This window comes from Scatophagus argus, chromosome 2 (genome assembly GCF_020382885.2).
Source record: "Scatophagus argus isolate fScaArg1 chromosome 2, fScaArg1.pri, whole genome shotgun sequence".
Classification (NCBI taxonomy): domain Eukaryota; kingdom Metazoa; phylum Chordata; class Actinopteri; family Scatophagidae; genus Scatophagus; species Scatophagus argus.
Genome location: NC_058494.1, coordinates 13,715,740 through 13,737,810, shown reverse-complemented (window position 1 = coordinate 13,737,810; position 22,071 = coordinate 13,715,740). Strand labels below are relative to the sequence as shown.

Genomic DNA, 22,071 nt, shown 5'->3' with positions numbered 1-22,071 from the left:
GATGCTCTTTCATTTTTTTATTACATTTACTTAAAGGTCAAGACATTAAACCATTTCAAAAGTAGGAGTTGATTCAAGGAACTAAGTAATTCAATGTTGGGAATAATCCCAAACTTGGTGAGTGTTTCAAATGAATGGAAAAACACGTTGGATTTATGTCAATGTCAACACCGTATAGAAACTTGTGAAGAGCTATCAGACTTTTTCTGTTATTTAGAAGAGCTGTTTCATACAGAAAAATAGCCTTAATTAAACTGATCAAATAAAAACCAACAGACAAAATGTATGGACCCACATCTTTTAATCACAACTTTTAGAGGGAGACAATAAACCTGGAAAAGGAAAATATTAAACTAGCATGAACCATTTAAGGTACAAAAAGAAAAAAAAAACAGAAAAATATAAATTTAAAGCAAATAAGAATATCCCTCCAACTAACAGTAATGACACACATAGACCTGAAATGACGCAGCACCTTAAAGGTATGTCTGACCTCATCTATGGTTGACTTTGAACTGAGCAGTTAGAGAGACTTTTTCCTCAGTGAGATCACATGAGGGGAGTTCACTCAGTGTGTGTGTGTGTGTGTGTGTGTGTATAGTAAGGTGTCACAGTGATGCAATTTCACACAATGCCCACAAGGGGGTAGCATGACTCAAGTAAATCACGTTGATTCCCGCGTCATGCTGATCTGGTTCATTGCCCTTCATTCACATCCTCTCCCTGCAACAGGTGCTGTTCACCCAGTAGACAAAAACAATAAAGCAAAAGTGTCAGGCAAAAGGCACAGCTGCCCAGTGCAGCTCTTTGGCATCTCAGCGTAACAGTCACATTCAGAGAAAAGTCACCATCAATTTGGAAAAAGATCAAATGAAATAAGAGGAAGCCAAGCATCCATGATAGTATTCCAGTAACATATGGTAAAATACATTCACAATGATAGATCTTTGACAATTCAGTTAATTTGTGTGTGTGTGCCTGTGTGTATGACTACGAAACCCACTTTCTATGAATTTCTATCTATGGATTGCGAGCCATCAGCATGAGCAGCCACCCCGGCTGCTGCTGGGCGTCTCCTTCAGGTTGGCTCCCTTGTTATTGACTGATGGACTGGTGTCACCGTTGGGACTCTCGTTCATCTTCTCACAGATGGCGTCCACCAGGCTGTCAAAAACCTGCTTCACATTGATGTTGTCTTTGGCACTGGCCTCAAAGAACTGGAAGCCTGCAGAGGACATAGAGAGAGAGAGAGAGGGAGAGAAGAGTTTTTATGAAGTTACGTTTGGCTTGTGTGCTCTTGTTGAGCGTGTGATCAAAGTTTGTGTGTGTGTGTGTGTGTGTGTGTGTGTGTGTGTGTGTGCTGACCGAGCTCTGTAGCCAGTCTTTGGGCGTCTTCAGTGGGGACCTGCCTGTCTTCCTCCAAGTCCAGTTTATTGCCTACCAGTGCTACTTGAGCGTTGCCCCATGAGTACGTCTTGATCTGGGTTGCCCTGGGAAACACCAACACAACTAAATGGTGAAGTTATTAGTCACTTAGCAGATATTACATGTAAAACATAGGATCAGCTTTCAAGATATGATGCATCATTACAGATGAGCCTATGCACAAGTGTAAGAAGAAGCTTAAGTTAACCATAAACACCCCAACCGGCTGTTCCATTAAAGCCCTGCTCACTTCAGTGATCAGTAATAATAATCCAGCAGCATCATGTTATGAAGGCCAAAAAGCATGTACATTAACTTTTGATACTTGAAGTGTACTTTGCTGATATCACTTTTTGTTTTAAGTAAAATTTTGCTTGTGAGACTTTTACTTGGAACACAGTATTTTCCCTCACAGAGCCAGTATTTGGTTTGTCCATTCTGGGCCACCGTAGAAGAACAGAAGTGCGACATAGCAGACTCCCTGGCGGAGCACCTGCAGCCTCTGTAGATATAAAAGCCTCATTCTAATGCTAACGAAAACACAACATTTCTTATTCACAGGTGTACAGTTATGTATATTAGATTTCATTTCTGCCAATAAATCCCCTAAATCCTCCTACTGGACCTTTAAATTAAAGATGTGAATACTTCTAACAGTTCAAGGAATTTTGAGCTGTGAGTTACAGGAAATCAAACAGTATTTTAAAAATTTAGTCATATTTATTTCAAGTATCACTAATGCCATCGTGGCTGTTATTCTGCAGGGTTTCAATCCACAGCTCTTTATTTACCTACAGCAAATATTTTACAATGTCTGGAGGTAAAATGTCTGCTATGTACCTTTACACAAGCAACTCTTTACTGTGTTTATGGTTGTTTGTGATTTTTCTTTGGGGTATCAGATCACTACAGGAATGGAACATTTTCCCCCCAAGTCTCATTTTGTGTATTGCTGTACATATAGTAAATGTACATATAGCAAAAAGGTTGAAGGTTGACTTCAGGTCACAGGCATCAACAAATAAAAACTTCAGAGCAATCAGTTTCATGGGACAACACACAGCCTTGTTGGATAACAACCACTGTGGTTTAACAGTACGACGTCACATCTGGACCCACCAGTCCTGTACAGCGCAGAACGACTCCTGGCTGGTGATATCATACATGAGCAGGAAGCCCATGGCCCCTCTGTAGTAAGCTGTGGTGATGGTCCGGTAGCGCTCCTGTCCTGCTGTGTCCTGGAAAGACACGACACACAAGGGAAATTCTGGGTCTTTTTTTGGGATCAGAGACTTGCTTTACGCTACAGGAGGAGCTTCTATCGAAGGCTGGGTGACAGGAAGAACCCATTTCCAACACATACTTTACAATCCTCATAAGTAACTTTAAGAACAAATTTATTCCTTCAGTAAAAATGCAAAAAGGTTCCCGAAAGGAAACAAATGGTTAACCTGGTTAACTGAGAAGAAAAAGTGAATCATTAACTCACTTGCAACAGAAAATAATCCCAAGCATCATGTGCTGCCACACCCTGCAAACACACCAGGATGTGCTCTCTGCACTGTGGCTATGCCTCAAGGGACAAAAATAACTTATGAAGATGTTCTTTTTTCTTTCCGATGCACTCGTCAGGTCTGATGTGACCGTGGGAAAACTTTATAATCACAAGACAAAAACAAAACAACTTAAAAACTGTACTTTTGAGTTCCTGTTTTGTATCACTGCAGACTTTGCTTTACATTTAATATTAGAAAGAGACTTGTTTCACAGCTTATGCTTCCAATAACGGACTAGAAAGATTCTAAAAGTGAACTACATCCCCTCAATGCTGTAAGTAACAGACTGTGCAAAGTTATATTAGGGGTTAAGTTTTGGTTTATATTCGGTATTAGGTTTTCCTTTTTTTTTTTACACACCACCGCGCAGTGTGAGACACACTCAGATAATGTGCACTAGATACAATCTCATAATTTAGTATCAAGCCATCTGTGATTCCTGACTTGGCAAGTAGAGATCATGACATGCCTGAGTTTGTGGGTTTGAGTCAGACATTATGCTGTGGACCCTCTGCCCTGCATGTTTCCTCCCAGCACACCTGATTCAAATGATCAGCTCATCATCCAGCTCTGAAGAGGCCTGGAAATGACCCATTCATTTGAATCAGGTGTGCTGGAGCTGGGAAATGTCTAAAACATGCAGGGCAGGGGAGGGGTCCCATAGGGCACAGTGTGAGCTGGCTCGACCAAACCTAAAACTCCAGTCTGAGATAACGAGTATCACGATGGTGGTTATCAGCTTTAGTTATTAACTCTGCTTCAGGGAACGTGTGCCAAAAAGGGGTGTTTGGTGCGTCATTTGACTTTTCTGTCACACAAAATGGGCAGATACCATGTCACCTGCTTCAGTCAAGAGGAATATAGGTTGTTTCCATTGAGGGCTATGAAGAATATAATAAAAAGTATTACAGTAAAAAGCAATAATATTGCTACAAATAAGACAAGAGAGGCAGAAAACTGCTGATCGTGAACATGCAAAAGTTAACAGATTTATTTTGTCACTCGTGCGCTCTTACTGTCCCATTTATTTCTTACAACTGCACATTGTAGAGCTCTTAAACTTTAAACTTGATGCAGCATATTTGAACGCTAAGCTTTAGAGCTGCATTCAGGTCTCAGGTCACATAATGAGAGAAATCACTTTAGGTCAGCAAATGTCAGGTTCAATATTATTGTCATGTATTCTCTGCTGTCATACAAGAGGCAGATTTAGGGATCGTCAGTGTCCTACAGTGTGACAGGATCATACTGTGGGAGTCACAGCATGAGATGTGACCACTGTCTCAGACTTTAGTGCAGAGTTTTACAAAATGAGTTGGACTTGCTTTAATGGCCCCATGAGTCCCACTGAAGTTGCTCAGCGGCCAATAACATTTTCCCTTGCTCGTGTAAAAGTATGAGAAGGCATGATCCTATGCTGAATATATTAAAGCTAAAAAAAATGTATTACTTTCATCTAACAGCCCTGCTGTGAAAAAAGTCCTCGCTTTCCGCTACCATTCAGTAATAGATCTGTCCCGAGTGTCAGTCTGCGCAGTAAGCACATTCAGCTCCGGCACCTCATATCCATGCATCTTTCATGAACTCTGCCGTCTGGGGACGATGTTAAACATCAGCTGTCATTAACTCCACAGTGTGAGAAATTAGTTTACGCCACATCTGTGACAGGCAGCAGCATGTAAGAGGGCAAAGTGGGAAATGGGGTGAGGATACACAGTGTGTGTGTGTGTATGTGTGTGTGTGACACAGGCTTTCAAAAGCTCTCTGCCTTTGGTTGAAGCTGTATTTTAGAGGTAAATGCTGTTAATCATCTCAAGTAAATTACATCTCTGACATTAGAGAGACTACAGAGTTTTATACTTAGTTTTGCTGATGTCTTGTCTGTCAAACCTGTTTGCTCTGTAAAGAAATCTTCCCAAGCTTTCTATTGGAAATGCTCCTCAGACCTCAGTGATGCGAATTTCACAGCTCTTTCCAAATCATTTTTGCTGCAGGCTAACTAGACTCTTAATCCCATTAAACTCACACAACTAGGCAAATTTTTGTTTTTCTCAGTCTTGTTTTTGTCAAGAGGCAGCCAGCACAGAGATTTGTGGTTCCTTTCTTTATCCTCGTCGAACTGGATAATACAATCATCAGTATGCTGGCTTTTTTGTGGGGTTGATACAACATTGTCTCATTTCCAGGATACTTGGCCACTATTGAGAAAATAATATGCTTTATTACAGAAAAGTGTGTCCTTATATTGGCCTTTGACAAATGCAGGATTTTGTTCCTTCCACAACGTCAGATAACTGAAAAAAAAATCTGTAAAATCTGCAATGAAATATGATTTTCTTTGCATATTTGTATTCATTTAACTGTTCACTAATATTTCCTGTAAAGGAATTTGGTTAAAAACATTATAAATAAAACAAACAAAAAAAATCCTTGTAATAAATGGGAGAGGTGGCCAATTCTGTGCTAACCAACAATTACAATTACGGGTGTAAATGGAGAAATGTTATTTTCAGTTCGGCAAAAATTCTAATTTATTTTTCTTTTAAAGTCTGCTTTTCAAGGGCATGAAGACAATTAAATATCCAGTAGAAATGTGGAAATACTAACGCATCTGACGCAACAGTATTAGTGTTGTCCTCCAGTTTCAGTGACCCAAATTACTCCTGAAAGTGTTGAACATGCTCAAGGCTAACTGCTAAAGGTGAGGATCATAAAATAGTCAGTATATAAACTGACAAACAAGGTAATCTTTTCCTTTTCCTTTTACTGTTTGTCATTCGTGCGTGCCACGGTAGCACTACATTAAAAATATCACAATCAAGTGGTTGTAAAAAAAAAATAAAAAAAGACAGATGCCAGGTTTTTATACTCAGCACTCTGAAGTTTTGTGTGCTAGATTAATTAGAGTTAAATCTGGTCAAACTGTAACATTGCCAACTCCTGCACAGAGCAAACATCACTTTGCACCGGTCTTATCTGCTGCACTTCCACTCTTTCTTTCTGCTGCAAAGGAAAAACCACACTACGTCCGTATAAACAGTTTGAATTTGCAAAGCTAAACAGTATAATGTTCAAACCAGTTAAAATGACGGATGACTCTTAAAATGCTGCTTTAGTAAAGCTACAGTAAATTAAAAGAGCCACATAACTTTGTCTGTGATGTATCACTCTGGATATTTTAATGAACAGTCAGAGTTTTTGGGCATGTTATACCAGCACTCTGTACTATGAGACTCTAGCACTCTCATTTCTCACACTGAAGGTTATCCCAGCTGACTACAGACAAGAGGCAGGGTACAGCCTGGACTGGTCGCCAGTAAATCAGCAGGGCTGACACACAAAGACAGACAACCACACACTCACTGGGATTATGGTAGGAAGCCGGAGTATCTGGAGGAAGCCCACACAGGCACAGGGAGAACATGCAAACTCTGCACAGAGGGGCCCAGACCGGGATTCGAACCGGGAGCCCTGTTGCTGTGAGGCGCCAGTGCTAACCACTGCTGGATCGCCCTCCTCACACTGAACTGAAATTATGATAGACTCGTTTGTGTGATGGCTGACTTACATCCCTCATCCCAGTTCTCGCTTTTCAGCATATTTCAGAGATCAGTGTTTCAGCACTTTTCTCCGTCTCACCCAGATCTGAAGTTTGACTCTCTTGTCGCTCCTGTAGATGGTTTTGACTTTGAAGTCGATGCCCACGGTGCTGACGAAGGCTGACGTGAAGGAGTCATCTGCGAAGCGGAACAGGAAGGAGGTCTTTCCAACACTGCTGTTGCCTATGATCAGCAGCTTAAACATGTAGTCAAAGTTCTGGTCGGCTGCATCTCTCTGCTCCTGGCCCGTCCCTGGATCTCTGGCTAGCGCCATCTGTCAAATGAAAGAGGAAAGACAGTCTTTGAGACTCCCATCTTTATAAACAGACGGAGTAGTTAAATGTTTCTGATTTTATCTGTGACCGTAAAAGGACAACGCAAACAGTTCTGAAACAATTAGCTAATTTAACAGTTAGCTGATTGGCAGAAATTCATCAATATCAGCAGCAAATACGGCAAAAATCCTTTGTTCCAGCTTCTCCAATGTAAGGATTTCTCAGAGAGAACTCTGATTGATACAACTGTAAATTGAATTTCTTTTGGTTATGGACTGTTGGTCAAACATAACACAACACAACACTTGCAGGTGTCAACTTAGGGTCTGGGAAATGCTAGTCGTCTTGTTTCAGTCTTGTTGTTTCAGATCCAACACTTCCATTACAGGACAAAATGATCAACAGATGAACCGCTAATTTAAAATAATTGACAGCTGAAGCCCTACAAAAAGCTCTACTCATGACAGCAGCAGGCTGTAGATGGCACTCAGTACAGCATGCACAGGAACAGCACAGTATCTCTGTGTACAAACACGAAATACACGCTTCAGCACAAAGCACATTCATGCACATACAGGATTAATGACTGTTGTTTCTTTCCGTTTTGCTATAATTACAACTGTCCGTGGCCAATAAACAACAAAATGAAAAATGAGTCCATTAAATGATAGGTCAAAAACAGGAAAACAATCGGTAGCTATTTTGATGATTCTCTTGATAATCTTTTTTACTATGGATTTCAATAACATCTTAATATCTTCAACATTTCCTGGCTTCGCTAAATTGTGAGGATTTGCTTTTTTTGTTCTGCCTAATGTGACTGTGAATTGAACATCTTTGGATTTGGGACAACAGACAAACAAAACAATCTGATGAAGTGACAGGATTTTTCTTACCAGATTATGACATTTTAAAGACAATATGATCAATCGATTAATCGAGAACATAATCAGCAGATGAACTGATAACGCAGCCCTCATAGAAGATAATAATTCGACCAAAACGGATTTAAGAGGCCTACAGTACTGATGAAAACTGATGCAGAATTCAGACAAAAGATCTGCACACTGTAATTAATTAAATTTATTAGAGCAAAATGTTGATCCAACAGTCATCGTCAGAAAAGAAAAGTTCATGCAGTAAATGCTGTCCCGATTACTTTTAACTGATTGCTAACAATTAAACTGAAATTTACTACTAAAAAGCTTCGGGAAATCACATCCATGTCAAACAAATAGAAAATATATCTGTTTCAATGTTTACTTTTGTTGACTCATGCAAACCTATCTGACATGGAAGGAGAGACGCTCACTGTGCAGCTGAGGTGAGTACAAGCTCTCGAACAGTCCAGGGTCACTACATCAGTGCATGTCAAGTATTTGGTCAGCCGATAAATCGCCCCATCTGGCGAGAACATGCAGTTAAAGTACTGGGAAAATAAAAAAAATCTTAGAGTTAACGTTTGAGTAATGAGTGTGATTTGGCTCCATCACCAGCCTCCCTGGTTGATACTGGCTTATTTAAAGACTGCAGGGTTGGATGTCTGGGGCAGAGCTGTGGTGAGACAGTGCTCGTGTGTTTGAATGTCAGAGTGAGGAATCTCAGCTATTTGAGAGTTCAGGTTAGCGCTCACATGTCTGAAATTCATCCACACTGATAGCTGAGCAGTTGCTGATGTTGCTAAATGGAAGTGTTGTTTTAAAAATGGTCCGACTTCCTCCCCCTTGCCTCTTGGCTCTCAACCCATGAATCTCAGCCGGGACGTGCTCTTTCCACTGTTCTCCCCTCCATCAGTCACCGCCGCTCTCACTGGCCATTTGTCACAGCGACTCCCGTTACAGAACTTATGGGATCAGTGGATGCTGATCGGTGGGCGAGGGCCATAGATTCTCCTCCCCTCCCTGTATGCTTCATCCATCATCCGTCTGATCATTCATTGACCCAGTGACACTCCCATTTAAACAAACACACACTCATTTATCCTCCCTCACTCTCGCTCATATCCATCCATCTATGCATCCTTCCTGTCATCATCCATCCAAAGCTCACTCTCTCCACACTCGTTTCTTCCTCCATCACTCTGCACTATAAGGAGACTGGACCATCCACTCCCCACCCTCCACCCTCCACCCTCTCCTGTCAGAGTCCTGAGTCCTATACTCCTCCCTGATTGCTGATATCTCTCTGGAGACGAGCCCAGCATTACGGCCTCCAAGACCAAAGAGGGGCTGGCCGGCGGGCTGCTCTACACACTCAGCAAAACACCAATAACCACGCATGCGCCTACACATCAATATGGAAATACGTGCAAACTGGTGCATGGAGGTTTTGGTTTTTGTTTTTTTTTAACCCTGGATGCATTTACTTTTAAGAAAACGGACGAGTTATGACACAAGACTCGACTTAACAGCAAATGTTGACATCTTGTCTAAAGCAGCCGAAGTTGATGGAAATGGTTGATGGAAACTGGGTGTGCACTTCACAAGATCCAGGCTGCAGCTCGTGTTGGAACACACTGGGTCGGGACACTTGTTGACACTTGAATTTAGTTATTTCTACACCACCCAGCATGATACACCGCACATGTAAAAGTTCATATTCAGAGACGTAGGCTGAGGCTGTGGTGATAACAGTTAGCACCTACCCTGCCCTGCCATACGGTAGCTCTAGTGCAACCTGATGACATTTAAACTCTGCCGCGACTGAAAACTGAGTGAATGTCACTCACCTTGTATGTTGTTTATGAGTCTGTCTCCTCCGTCCTTCCTAAGGTCCTCCAGCTCCAACCTGAAATCCGAAGGGTGCAGTGCGCTGCTGACTGGAGCTCCCCTTCAGGCGCTCCGCTCCCGGATCTCCAGACTGTGCATGTGCCTGTCACCGGGATTCGCACCGTGTAACCACGGTCAAGTCAGCCGGATGGTATACACGTGACTTCCTGTCAAGACTTTCAAAAATAAAACTACTAGTTTTCTGTGACAACTAAAATCATGTTTAGCACATGTGCAAGTGGAAGTGTGTAGCATTTACGTTATTGTAATGTTAAATGGCGGTATTTGCTTTGTTTTTTTCCTGTGTGATTCTGTTACTGTAGTCCTATGTAACTGTATACTGTAGCATCTATATCAAATAGAAACAGCAAACGCTGGTGATTTTTTTCTTGATACATTAGTTCAACATTTAAATAATCATCAAAATTGTTGTCTACAACGATGATGACTGATACAATAATTGTTTCAGCGCAGTAACATGGTATGGAGACACATTTCCGGGTTCACGTTGCCCCTCAGTGCCTGCTTGACGCAGTTTCAATAAGCTTCAGACGGTCTCCGTGTAGTCATACGGCGCAGGCGTTACGCACTAATGCGTCCAAACTCATGACTTCTCAGTTACATTGTTCATCAACATACCGTGGATGAAATACAGCAGCTGATTTGGAAAGTCTAACATTCCTATTAATTTCAATGTGTGTACTGCTGAAACGGTACGAGCCTGCGGTCAGGCAGACCAGTTCTGGCTTTTATTAACAAGCATCGGCCTGAACGTTGAGCAATGCAGGGGAGTCATGCACCCAAGCACACGTAATCATGTCCAGGCCAGATCAACTCCATTTGTTTGCAAACTTAAAAGGATGGTATTGTTAAGCACCGAGGATACCAGTGTGTGTGTGTGTGTGTGTGTGTGTGTGTGTGTTTGTGCTGAATGCCTTTCAGCGAATATTAGACAGAGCAGATCATGTTGGAACAAAAACTACAGCTGTGGGGCAATGATGTAACAGACCTGCCAAAACTGCAGTGTGAAGGAGGGTTTTTATTGGCGCTTGGCAAAACGCAGTCCCTGAGATTGCAGTACCATACCCAGAACAATACAGTGGGTTTTTACAGTGTAAGTTTGAATTATCCATAAAGTGAGAAGTAAAGGTATTATCTAGGCTAAATTAAAAATTAAATGTTCTCACCTACTATGAACAGAACTATGCTCTTTGAAAATTGACCAAAACCATTTCTGTGTATGTTATCCTCCTCTTAGGCTTGTGCCAAGCAGTACTACTACAAAAGGCATTTGTTTTAGTAAAATACAAGCAAAAACTAAATCAAACAGGAACTCTTGCCTGCAGAGTAAGCCTGGTAAGTTACACAACAGTGTCATCCATGAGGAGACGGGTTTTATGATACATAATTAAAACAAAGTGTCATCATCTTGAACAGTAACATTGTCACTTTAATGTAAACATGTCTTCCAAAGCGATAGGTAAAAGAAAAGATAAAAATCTGTATTCATCCTGTAAGTCAAGCTTCCTGAGCTCTGATTCAGTATTCATCACAGTTAATCAGTCTTGAGTTCCAGCTGTAACATGAGCAGATTGTTGGTCAGTCGGGCTGTGATGTCGGGCTGGATCGTTGAGCACCCACAACCTGTGGAACTCCTTCATAAAGGGTCGCACCAGGTCTGGCTCGTCAGTGATAAGGATGTTCTCCAAGTTGCTCTGCACTGCTGTCAGCGTCCAGTTGAGGGAGCCAGTGATGAGCAGCCGGCCGTCCACCACTGCAAACTTGTGATGCATGTAGACAGAGCACACATCACAGCGCACAGAGATACCTGCAGAACAGATGGCAGACATGTTCAAGTTGCAGATGGCAACTTGTTCTTCTCTATCATGTAATTCTGGTTTGTGCACAAAGAATATTAGCAAAAACATGGGGTAAATACTACGTAAGGAGCTTTGCATGAAAACTTTGGTCAAGATGATGAATGAATGAATGAATGAAAATTTTGCCCATTAGCTATTTTACATGAACAAAGCATATAAACGAAAAATACTAATACTGGTTCTAAAATGGGATATAATACTGAACTGTTTCTTTTTTATCTTTTGTACAGCTTCTTTTCATTTGTGTAAAACTGAAAAAGTACAGAAGCATTATTTTAGTAGAAGATATGCTATGTAGACTAATTCTTAGATTGGACTGCAGACTAAACTCAGAGAGTGATTAGATACCGTATGCAAGCTTTCTCTTGAAAAGTTAAGTGTATTTCCCCTTAAAAAAAGCAGAAAACAATTACCAGAGATGAGTCATTTTTCTGAGTCTTACTGTTCCGAGGACCATGTCCCTGTTATTCCCCCTAAACTCTCCAATGCCTTTTTGACTTTTTAAAATATAGTCAGCTCAATGTGAAGAGAACCAGAAATGATGGGAAAGAGCAAATGCAACAGGCAATTAAAGGTCAATGTCTTTCCAATTTTAACCCCAGAGGATGTCTCTTTAAGATCATTTTCCCTGGCCTATCAAGACCTGCAAGCATCAGTAAATATATCTTCCTTATGAGGGGAATGTTTTATAAGCAATCCCTGGACTTCCCCACCCAGTGGCAGCAAATAAAGCCAGAGCACTGTGCAATGGTGCCAATCACATTCAGCTATTTGGGGATTAAAGGTTTCTGCAGACAATAGCAGAACAGCATGAAAAGAGGAGCAGATTGTCTCTTGCATCAACGTAGTTGTTGTGAAGTTTGCAATCAACGTACACACACACTTAGAAACACTTTGCCTAATGAAATTTGCTGTCTGGTGGCCAATTCCTTACTTATCCAATTCTTGTTTAACCATATGCAGCAGCAGTAATTTATTAAATGCCAAAAGGGCTGAGAGAGAAAGTGAGACAGTGTGAGTCTGACATGTGGCATAAAATCTTTCAGAGCTTTGAGAGCATGATTACTCTGACTCATAGGAGGGCTTGTAGTGGCAAACTCCCTGCACCCAGACAGGTCCTATCATCTTTCTATTCACCACTAAGAAACCTCATGGGACTTACTAGCAATGACACAGATAGTCCGAGAACACAGAGTGATCACCTTTAGTTGAATAAGCCCAGAGTCATCCTTCCCGTATTTCAGGTCACTTGTTTTTTTTTTTACCACTTCCTTGCCACAGCCACAAGTAAAAGTTGCACAGCATGAAGACACATACTTCACAGTAATTTAAAAAATAAACAGATCCCTTACCGGCCTTGCGGAGGACCCCTATCTGTGTGCCAGGGATGGTGGCGTAGTCCTTGTCAGAGAGGACTCGAATGGTAACGCCCCTGCTATGCAGCGCTAGTACAGCCCTGCTCAGGTGCATGTTGGAGAAGGCAAAGACACACAAGTCCAGAGAGGAGGAAGCAGACAGGATATGTCGCAGTAGACGGGAGAAAGAGGTCTCTATGCCATGAGGCAGTGAGCAAAAACAGGAACTGAAACAACAGAAAACCAGAGAAAATGCCTACTTTTTATATCATCTGCAGGTCTTCCACAGTATATACTAAATATGTTTTCTGTTTATATATACCACCTATGACACAGGTTGTCCAGACATGAGGAAACTGTCAGGTCCTATTCAGTAACAGATGCCTTCAAGCTGTGAATGGTTTTTAGGCAGGCAAAAATACAAATTACCCCAGTGGGCCTGATTGCATTTATGTGTAAATTACATTTTTTACGTGAAATTTTATGTGAGGAACTTATTCAGCAGATAAAAAAAATAGTCCTGTGAAGTGAAAAACTATTGGGATGAAGAATAGTAATTGCACTGACTAAATCCACTCACTGAAAGCATCTTGGGGCTGTGAATCTGCATTAGTGGCCACTATTACAACACACTTGACAGTGATGCCGAGAAAATCATATAGAGCTTCCTTTTATTCAATACAGCAATTATGTTTCCCTTACTGAGGTGAAGAAGGAGCAAAGATGTGCTCCACACAGGCCATCTTCGAGGGAAAGAAGAGGACCTCATTTAGGATTCTTCCAGGCCTGAAGCGACGAAGGAGCCAGCCAACCAGCTCCAGACTGAGAGAGAGGGCCACCACGCCCAGGCCAACCACCTTCACGGTCCACATCACTGACATTTACTACATAACAAAATAATGTTTTAAAGCCAAACATGTAGTGTAATGTCAGACTATTCATTTTCATAAGCAATAATAAACGTTTCTTGTATAGGTTGTCTTGTGATTAGACATATTTTCAAAAAGATCAAATTTTGCATATTCGTTTGGTCGAGCTAAAGCAAGTCACTTTCTCAAGCATTTGCTACATTTCTCCATTTTATATAATTGTAACTTTAATACCTTTGTGTTTTTGTCTATTTAAGGGACATTTGTCACCAATTCACGACATTTTCAAATGAAAATATAATCACCCAATGCATTTTGTAGTTTTATGCAAGCTAGCTGGCAGCATATTCCACCCTTCTCAGCTGCAATGTTTACACATTAATGCATCAATAATTATGACAAAACTCATGGAACTCACTGTTAAAGTTCAAAATTATGCAAACCAAAAGGTTTAAAAACAGATCTGTTTGACATGCCTTTTCATAAATCAGTGCTTGTTTTTATGTCGAGCATTTGAAAACCTACTCGGCAAAAAACGCACGCCGAGCACAGCAGCTCATTTAATTGGCTAGCTAAGCTAATAAAGCATGACAGAAACTACACTTAGTTTGACAAGCGTTAACACTGTTGACAGTCGAGCTTTCTTTTTCTACAGGGTGGCTATAAAGCGCTGATGAGTTGTAATGTTGTCACGCCGTATCAACACCGAACTAAGGAAGTAAGACTTGCTAAACATTTCCCAGCATTGTTACAGGGCACGTCAAAATTGTTTAACATTCAGGATTTCGCAGCAGCGCACCTACTTGAGGGTTAGCTTCTGTCGCCACCACGCGGGAATAGGCTGCGTCAGACGCTGTTTCGTCACTGTCAATCAACTTAAATGACAGGTCAGTGAGCCAATGGATAGACAGTAAGCGCAGATGCCCTCCTCCAATCATTTAACAGGAACGGTTGCGGTTGCCGGGTCTAGTCGAAGCTTCTTCCTCATGATCGAGACGTGTATTTTCTATACTTAAAAAGGTAAACACACGCTTAAACTTTTATGAGATAACATTAAACCGTAGCGACACATTGAATAGATACAGCTAGTCGAGACATGAACAAAGATGTTTTTCAGCAGAGTCCATTCATCGTGAAGCGATTTGTGTTGTAACGGAGACAAAAACATGCTAACGTTAGCCTGCTAACTCATGTTGTCAGCAATATGGCACAACAGCTTCTGCCTGGAGTTGTTTTCTAGTCTAGTGTGGTCTCGTATTTTCTCCTACCTGTCGCATATATTCTCCTTGTTGATGCTGTCCTGTTGTCTTTCACACATAGACTTACTTCAGTTTGTGTACAATGGGTCGCCGCAAGTCCAAAAGAAAGCCCCCTCCTAAGAAGAAGATGACGGGTGATCTGGAGTCTCAGTTTACCTGTCCATTCTGCAACCACGAGAAGTCATGCGATGTCAAGATGTACGTGAGATTTCACTAATTATTTATTCCGAATATTTATACTGAGGTGATTATTGCCAACTTTTCTTCTGCCTTTTCTCTCAACAGGGAAAGGAGCAGAAATACTGGTATAATATCATGCACAGTCTGCTTGGAGGAGTTCCAGACCCCCATTACCTGTATCCTTTTTCCACACTTTAATGAACTTTTCTCACAATTTTTTTTCCACAACTATTTCTGTTTCTTCTTGTGTGAACAAATGAGTGCAACACAACTGTATTATATCCAGTTTTTCAGTTGCACCTTTGAGCATGGCTGTTGGACAGCACTTAAGTTTCAACATCCTTCAGTCAAAACGTTATAGAACCCAGCTCTGATAAGAGTAGGCACTTAAGCTCATCATTTGGAAAACAACAAAGCTGTATCTCACAACTAACATCTGTGCAGAGTAGGTAGAGTAGTATGATTGTGACATCATCAGAATAGTGAACATAAATATATGTTAATGACGCCAATAGTGTGGTCGACTATTTCAGCATTTAAAATGCGTGATCGTAGAAAAAGTTGCAGACAACAGAATGTGGACCTTGCTGCCATACAGCCAGTTGCAGCAGGGCAGGCTACATGCACAGCCAGTCTCTTCTGAGAACCCTATTTTCCTATGTTCTTGTGTCAGTGACCAGTGGAAATTACAGTTTTTGAAATTGGTCCAGTAATTGCACACTGTCAAAATACATTCGCTAAAAGTGCTAGTTTTGATACTGACATGGAGAGTTTGTTATTATAAGCAAGTGGACAGGGAAATAAAGCTCATTTGTTTTTGCTTGTTCCACTGTGTTTGTTACCGTGTCTCTTCGTTGGAGAATTGATTTATTGCAGGGAAAATATCCTGGAATAGCTGGAAAACTGTGTTGAGTTGGTGTGCAGAAAGCGTAGCTTAGTGTTATCTGAAAGATTTTCAACATCATAGCTGAATATGTGGCTGATTTTGGAAATGCAGATGAGGCATTTGAATTTGATAGCCAGCTAGAGTACGCGGATATAGGGCTCCTACAAACTGAAGTGCGAACGAGGAGAGAGGGAAAGAGAGGGGGGCAACAGCCACAGGAGAATGAACCAGCTGCTTCAAAGCCAGGAAGCTCTGGAGACTTGGGGTGTTTCTGTGGTGGTTGGTTAGACACAATAACAAACAGACCAGAACAACAGTAAGATGAAGAAAAATGTTTTTACTCTTCTGTCTTCTCACTTACCATAACAAATTTAGCATGTCAGTGGTAGAAAATAAGCACTCTTAAAGACTTACTCTGACAGTGTGCAATGGCTCCATAAACATTAAGTAGATAACCAAATGAATAAACACTGTCAATACTAGTCACAAAAACAGGTTAAAATGTCATCCTGGTTGAAAAATAAGGAAGTTGCCCTTTAACTTTGTGATCACACAGCTACCAACTCAAAAGCTCAGTTTTTCCTGGACATTGCGCAGCCCCGGGTCTGGGTTTTTAATATGTACCCATGTTGGTGACTGTTTTGAAAAAGCTAATTTTTTTTATTTGTTATTATTATTTTGTTTTTTAAGTGAGAAAAAGTTTCATCTGGACAGAGGGCGAAATATTGTAAGGTAACTGGCTTGGTGTGGTCTCGCTCTAGTGTGATATCACATCAAGTAGCGGTCATAAACCCTCTCTGGTGTCGAAGATAAATGGCCCCCTTCATCTTTCTCCAGTCGTCGATTGGCTGCTTGTCAATGCTTTGACCGCTTTTGGTCCAGTCCTCAGACAGCTGATGTTTTCTGTTTCTGGAAGGCTTCCTTTTGCTTTTACTGATGTAGCGTTGAGCTGTGAGGAACCCCATAGCACATTGGCTGCATAAAGGTGAAGGAGGCTGTTTGTGTTGGATGTTATAGACCATCTTTAAACAGAGATGGACTACAGTTTCCATGTAAATGAAGCTCCATACTTGGGTCGTAATAAAATAACTGATGCAACTCCTCTCATAAATGAAGGCACAAAGTGAACCTTGAGATAAAATTGTTTTATAACCTTAAATCATTTTTTTTTTTAATTCTAGCTATTATTAACATTCAACAACTACTTCTCCAATGAGGCTTTTACTGCCCTTCTTTTCATGAGACATACTGCAGGTATTAGTGTTTGATTCTAACAACTTAATTGTTTTGTTGAGATGAGGCTTTGCTCCTAGTTGACTCGCTTCAGCATTTAAGGGAGATGAATGACATGCATTGTTTTATGGTAGGTAGTGGAAAAGAACGTGGTTTTTAAAGCAAGCATGACTCAACGTGACAGTAATATTTTGATCTTGTTTCTCATAAATGATGCACAGATTCAGAATGTAGTTCCTATCGATGGATTACTGCTCATGCTCAAGATACTTTCTCAGTAGTCGTTCACGTTTTGTTTGTGAGTTCATATCACCCTGCACTGATATAAACTCTTAAACCAAAAAAAATTCTGTGTATCCTTAATCCATTGCTCTTCAGATCTGTCAGAGCCGGTTGACGTGTACAGTGATTGGATAGATGCCTGTGAAGCAGCCAATCAGTAGCCCTGGTGGAGCTGGATGTCATGTTTCAAGAGAGAGATGAAGTGGCTGCTGGTCCTCGGCTCGTTACGGTCAAGTCGGTCAGAAGACATTTATGAAACTTTTATGATAGCAGGTTTCCATATGGTCACTTGAGCTTTACAGCTGTGTGAAACTTGACTTAAAAGATTTTCAGCACAAAGTGGCTCCAGGGGGTTCCTGCTGTCTTCCGACTTCTCCACTTTATATTTAAGCCACAACTCATTCTGGTATTACATAATTTGCTGTATTCACTGTATCCTGGTTTATCTTCACACATTGAGCAGGGCTTTCTGTTTTGTTTTCCTTTTTTTTGGGATATAGCATAGTCACGCCATTAAAAAGCAGTTGTTGAAATTTCAGGAAAAAAAAAGTGTCCTGCTTTGTATTTTGTGTTTAACTGCTAGATACTGTTAGCTGCACAAATAGAATTTCATATAAGAGGCCTGGAAAGTAAGAGAACGGGCTTCCATTTTGGTTTTTTGAATGTGAAAATTGTTTTGTTAGCATGGTGAGAACGAGACATGTGAATATATGGAGCTTGACAGAAACATGTTAAAATCATTCCCTACGATACACTCTGAAACTAGCAGCAGGACCTGAATTTCCAGGTAGGCTGCACAGTTAAGGCACAATGTAGCCCCAGCTCTCCTCATCCCCATAAAGACGGCTGTGTCACAGCTGCTCTTTCCACTGGAGAGGGGAATGAAAATGGGTTGAAGCTTGGCTGATATGGCATAAAGTTTTGAATTATTCTTAAATCGTTCAGTTTTACAGTTGACTGATGTTTTTAGTTTACAAGAACTAAAAATTTTCAAGTAAAAATGATGTTTTTTCATAACCCATATGTACAGAATCATGGAATCTTACCCTGAAATCAAGTGTTAATATCAGGTGCTTTTCACCTTTTATCAGGTGATTTTCCTTTGCAACAGCCATAAATGTTGAATGGTATAAAAAGCAATCTGTTTTGTTTTTTTTTAACATGAAATTGATGAATGAGATCTGGGAAATAAAGAAGCAATAAGACTTGATACCAGTTAAATGTTGTCTGATCTTGATTTTATTGTATAATTAAGTAAATATACTTTGTTTAGATGACACAATAGCGTATATGTTACATTTGTTTGTACAATTTTAGTTGAACCAGTAAGCAGTGAGCAAAAGATTTACAAATCTGACACACACTCCTTTAGATGTGGTTGTCTGACCTGATTTGGTTGAATGTAATAGTCTTATTTGCAATCATTTGTTTATTTAATTGTTTTTTAATGAGGGGAATAGATAATACATGGGAGTGATTAGAGCTGACATGACAAACATCCCGTACAGCACTGAGCACCACCAGCGGGTGACAAATGGAGGGACAGCCTCAGAATTAGTTTGGATTTAGATGACATGTCAAAGAAATTGAGATTTAATAAATAGCTTAAAAAAAAGTCCTGTTCACAAATACTTCTGCAGGTGTTAAGACTAACATTTAGGTAAAAGTAAAGTCGAATGAAATGAAAGAACACACTCAACTTCCAATTGTGGGGTTTTTATTTGAGTTTGTATAATTCCACTGTTTCAGTTTTACTTCACAGTTTTAGTCAGCCATGAAAATGAAAATTTGATTTCTGATCAAAAGAAAACCTAGCACAATGGGATATGTTCATAGTGAATGAACAGAGAATCACCAAAAACCCTTAAATTCAGATGTGTCAAAAGACACTGGCAGTTTCAAAGTAAAATGCCTCAGTAATGTAAAAGCTTCTGATCTACTCTCCTGTGGCATCTGTGACCATGACACATTTTTTGGAGTCCAGTATCAATTCATCCCCTCAGAGCACAGGATGTAGCAGATCACAAATGAAAGAAGACACACAGTGTAGCAAGGCTGTGCACCAGGCAGGGCTGAGTGATAATAGATAAGATGTGGAGTGCCTGCCTGGGCTCTCCACCCAGGAAGAGTGTGTCCGTGCATGTGCGCACTGCTCTGTGTATTGTGTTTGATGATGGACCCCAGCTGGAGATGTACTGCCGACGTCTTATGAAACATGCTGGAGGATGATTACAATGGAGAGTGATTATCACTTAGTCTCTCATCTGTCTCTGCACGTCCCCTCCCACTCCCTCCCCCTCTCTTCTCTTTCTCGCTCCTCTCCCATTCAGCACGCGAGGTCAAGTGTCACCCCGTCTCCGTTGTCAAGGCTGCCAATCACCCACACAGTGAGTGCAAGGCAACTGTTGCCAAGGAAACAGAGCGATTCGGTTGCTAGGCACCTGGAGCTGTGCTCACAATAGTCATTTTGTTGCTTAGATGCACACACACACACATACACACTCGCATACACAAATACGCACAAAACCACAGAACACAACGGTTTCGCCCAATCAACAAGTTCGCCCGTCAGTGTGTAAATTTCAGTAAATTCTAATTAAATATTGTATTAATGAATACAGTAATAAATAAGAGATTTGCTTACGCAGTAGTAAGAAATCATGGAACGGTGAAGGATAGGAGTGTAATTTATCATGGACACATTTGCAAACAGATGCTAATATACTGCTGAATTTGCAATGCCATGTTGATTTTCTAATTTATAATACTTAGCAATAATGCTAATGTACCAAAAAATGTTCATTCAGGATGTTTTATTCCAACACCTTTGCTACCTGATTAATCTGCATGCCCTGGCGTCCATGAATTCTTCAGACCCACACCTCAACTTGATCAATAAAAGACATAAGCATCCATCATTCTGACTAAAAATAGTTGCCCATAAACTCAATCAATCCCTTATTTCCCCACTGGCACACAGACCTGCAGCTAACCTAGCTGCAATGTGCATGTGCCTTCATATATATGGGGATCTATCTGTATGCTGGTTTTCATATAAGATCCATCAATCTTCTGTTTCCCTACTGGTATATAGATCATGTGAACCCTCATGCAGTTCATATACATGAGTATGTTTGGGTCTGAGTCTCCATCATGATAGCTAGTCGGCTGAGCCGAATGCTGAGATGTCAGTAACGGGTGCAAGCCTCGACATGTCCTCATGTGTTACTGTCTCTTGTTGCTGCTACAGGCATCAAACTTTCACACATTTTTAGCATGAGCCGTGGAGTCAAAAATAGGAGTGCAAGAGTAGCTGGTCGTGCAGTGGGTTGATTGTTATGCACAGTTATAATGCACCATCCCATGGCGTCGTAGTCATTTAAGTGCAAGGACCCACAAAAAAGCATTTTTTGTTTTCGGCACCGGTTCTGGCAAATTTCTGTTCAGTTCAAGGAAAATGTTTGGTACAAAGTGTGAAGGGCTGTGAAAGACACTCATCAGCTGATAAGATTAGGGGCTCACTTGTGTTCACGACTGACTGACAAGGGTATGTAATCAAGAAGGTTGGAAATTAACGCTCGAGTCTGAGGACTTTTGTGTTAAGCTCCCTGAACTAATTCCTGGGTGGGGTGAGCTTAGTGGCATGCTGCTAGTCTTCCCCACCAGAGCTTCTGCAGGAGAGGCTGAATCTGGTCAGCGAAACGCACTCATTTCCTCCACAGGTGTAAAGAATGACATGGTTGATAAACCTACGATGATAAAAACCTTTTCAGTGGCTGGATTTGATGTGGTTATAGCCTTGGTTGTGTTCTATTTAAAGACCTTTCTGACTGAACAAAATCAGACCTTCTCCCATAAAAAGTCACCTGCGAGTGTTTATTTAAAAAAATAATAAAACACCCCATGTATGTGTCACCTCCTTAGCTTGGCTAAACCTTTATATGTGTCTGTCTGGTCTGTGCCATTATATTCCGCTGAACAGAGCTCTGCTTTTTGTCCCATGCAGATGACAAAGCTTCCACTCGACTACGCGTATTCTCAAGCAATAACATCCACATCTGTATTATCAACCCAAGAATACCCGTGGCCGAGACCGGAGCAAAGGGGCCCACCTCCTCCCCTCCATTCCTTCCTCTCTCTTCTCGTCTGTGGAGGTCTTCCTCCTTTTCCGCGTGCATCCCTTCGGCTCCCGCACTCCTGAATGAGACTGCAGTGTGGAAGGAGTAGAGGTCTGTTCTTTAAGGCAAATTCTTTAATGACTGCACCTAGGATAAGAGAGACAAAAGAGACCATATTTATCTTTGAATAACAACACAGAAGCATTGCTCAGAGGTTACAGTACACATTTCACACATGCTTCAAGTCACATCTTGAGCTCATTGTTAGACTAATAAGCCGATTGTAAGCTTTTACGCACTAGCCACACACACACACACACACACACACACACACACACAGGCTGCCTGTATGCATCTTTACCTGAGCTGCACCAAGTAAACAGATT

At 41.0% G+C, this 22,071-nt stretch overlaps 3 protein-coding genes across 12 annotated transcripts in view; 1 reads left to right on the top strand and 2 right to left on the bottom strand.

Annotated features, from left to right (window-relative positions):
• LOC124070920 (ras-related protein Rab-3D-like) overlaps positions 1 to 9,758 on the bottom strand; it is a 29,554-nt gene extending 19,796 nt beyond the window's left edge. Inside the window, exons 1-6 of one of the 6 annotated variants that reach the window (XR_006845262.1) lie at positions 9,584 to 9,758; positions 6,621 to 6,854; positions 2,545 to 2,663; positions 1,366 to 1,490; positions 979 to 1,225; positions 285 to 597 (exon numbers count right to left, since the gene is read on the bottom strand). Coding sequence is in view for 2 of the 6 variants with exons in the window: in XM_046411274.1 (XP_046267230.1) it covers positions 1,038 to 1,225; positions 1,366 to 1,490; positions 2,545 to 2,663; positions 6,621 to 6,854 (666 nt within the window). In the remaining 4 variants the exon portion in view is untranslated. Of the gene's footprint in view, positions 1 to 284; positions 1,226 to 1,365; positions 1,491 to 2,544; positions 2,664 to 6,620; positions 6,855 to 9,583 lie in introns of those variants that run through there. The other 5 variants (XR_006845264.1, XM_046411274.1, XR_006845263.1 and 2 more) reach the window with 5 other exon arrangements.
• An 884-nt stretch (positions 9,759 to 10,642) lies between these two features.
• Positions 10,643 to 14,665, bottom strand: pld6 (phospholipase D family, member 6). Of its 5 annotated transcripts, none has more exons than XM_046411206.1 (4): positions 14,527 to 14,665; positions 13,561 to 13,732; positions 12,856 to 12,959; positions 10,643 to 11,451 (listed from the first exon to the last, which is right to left on the bottom strand). In XM_046411206.1, the coding sequence occupies exons 1-4, from the start codon at positions 14,663 to 14,665 to the stop codon at positions 11,183 to 11,185; spliced, it is 684 nt and encodes a 227-aa protein (XP_046267162.1). In that variant the 3' UTR covers positions 10,643 to 11,182. The 5 variants fall into 5 exon arrangements, with proteins under 5 accessions (XP_046267162.1, XP_046267169.1, XP_046267175.1 ...); XM_046411213.1 differs by having other exon boundaries at positions 12,856 to 13,085; positions 13,561 to 13,742; positions 14,531 to 14,659; XM_046411219.1 differs by having other exon boundaries at positions 12,856 to 13,085; positions 13,561 to 13,742; positions 14,527 to 14,634.
• Positions 14,601 to 18,788, top strand: LOC124070904 (transcription elongation factor 1 homolog). Its single transcript, XM_046411242.1, has 4 exons — positions 14,601 to 14,747; positions 15,048 to 15,184; positions 15,272 to 15,342; positions 17,664 to 18,788. Exons 2-4 carry the CDS (start codon positions 15,069 to 15,071, stop codon positions 17,726 to 17,728), a joined length of 252 nt encoding a protein of 83 aa, XP_046267198.1. The 5' UTR covers positions 14,601 to 14,747; positions 15,048 to 15,068; the 3' UTR covers positions 17,729 to 18,788.
• The last annotated feature ends 3,283 nt before the right edge of the window (positions 18,789 to 22,071 follow it).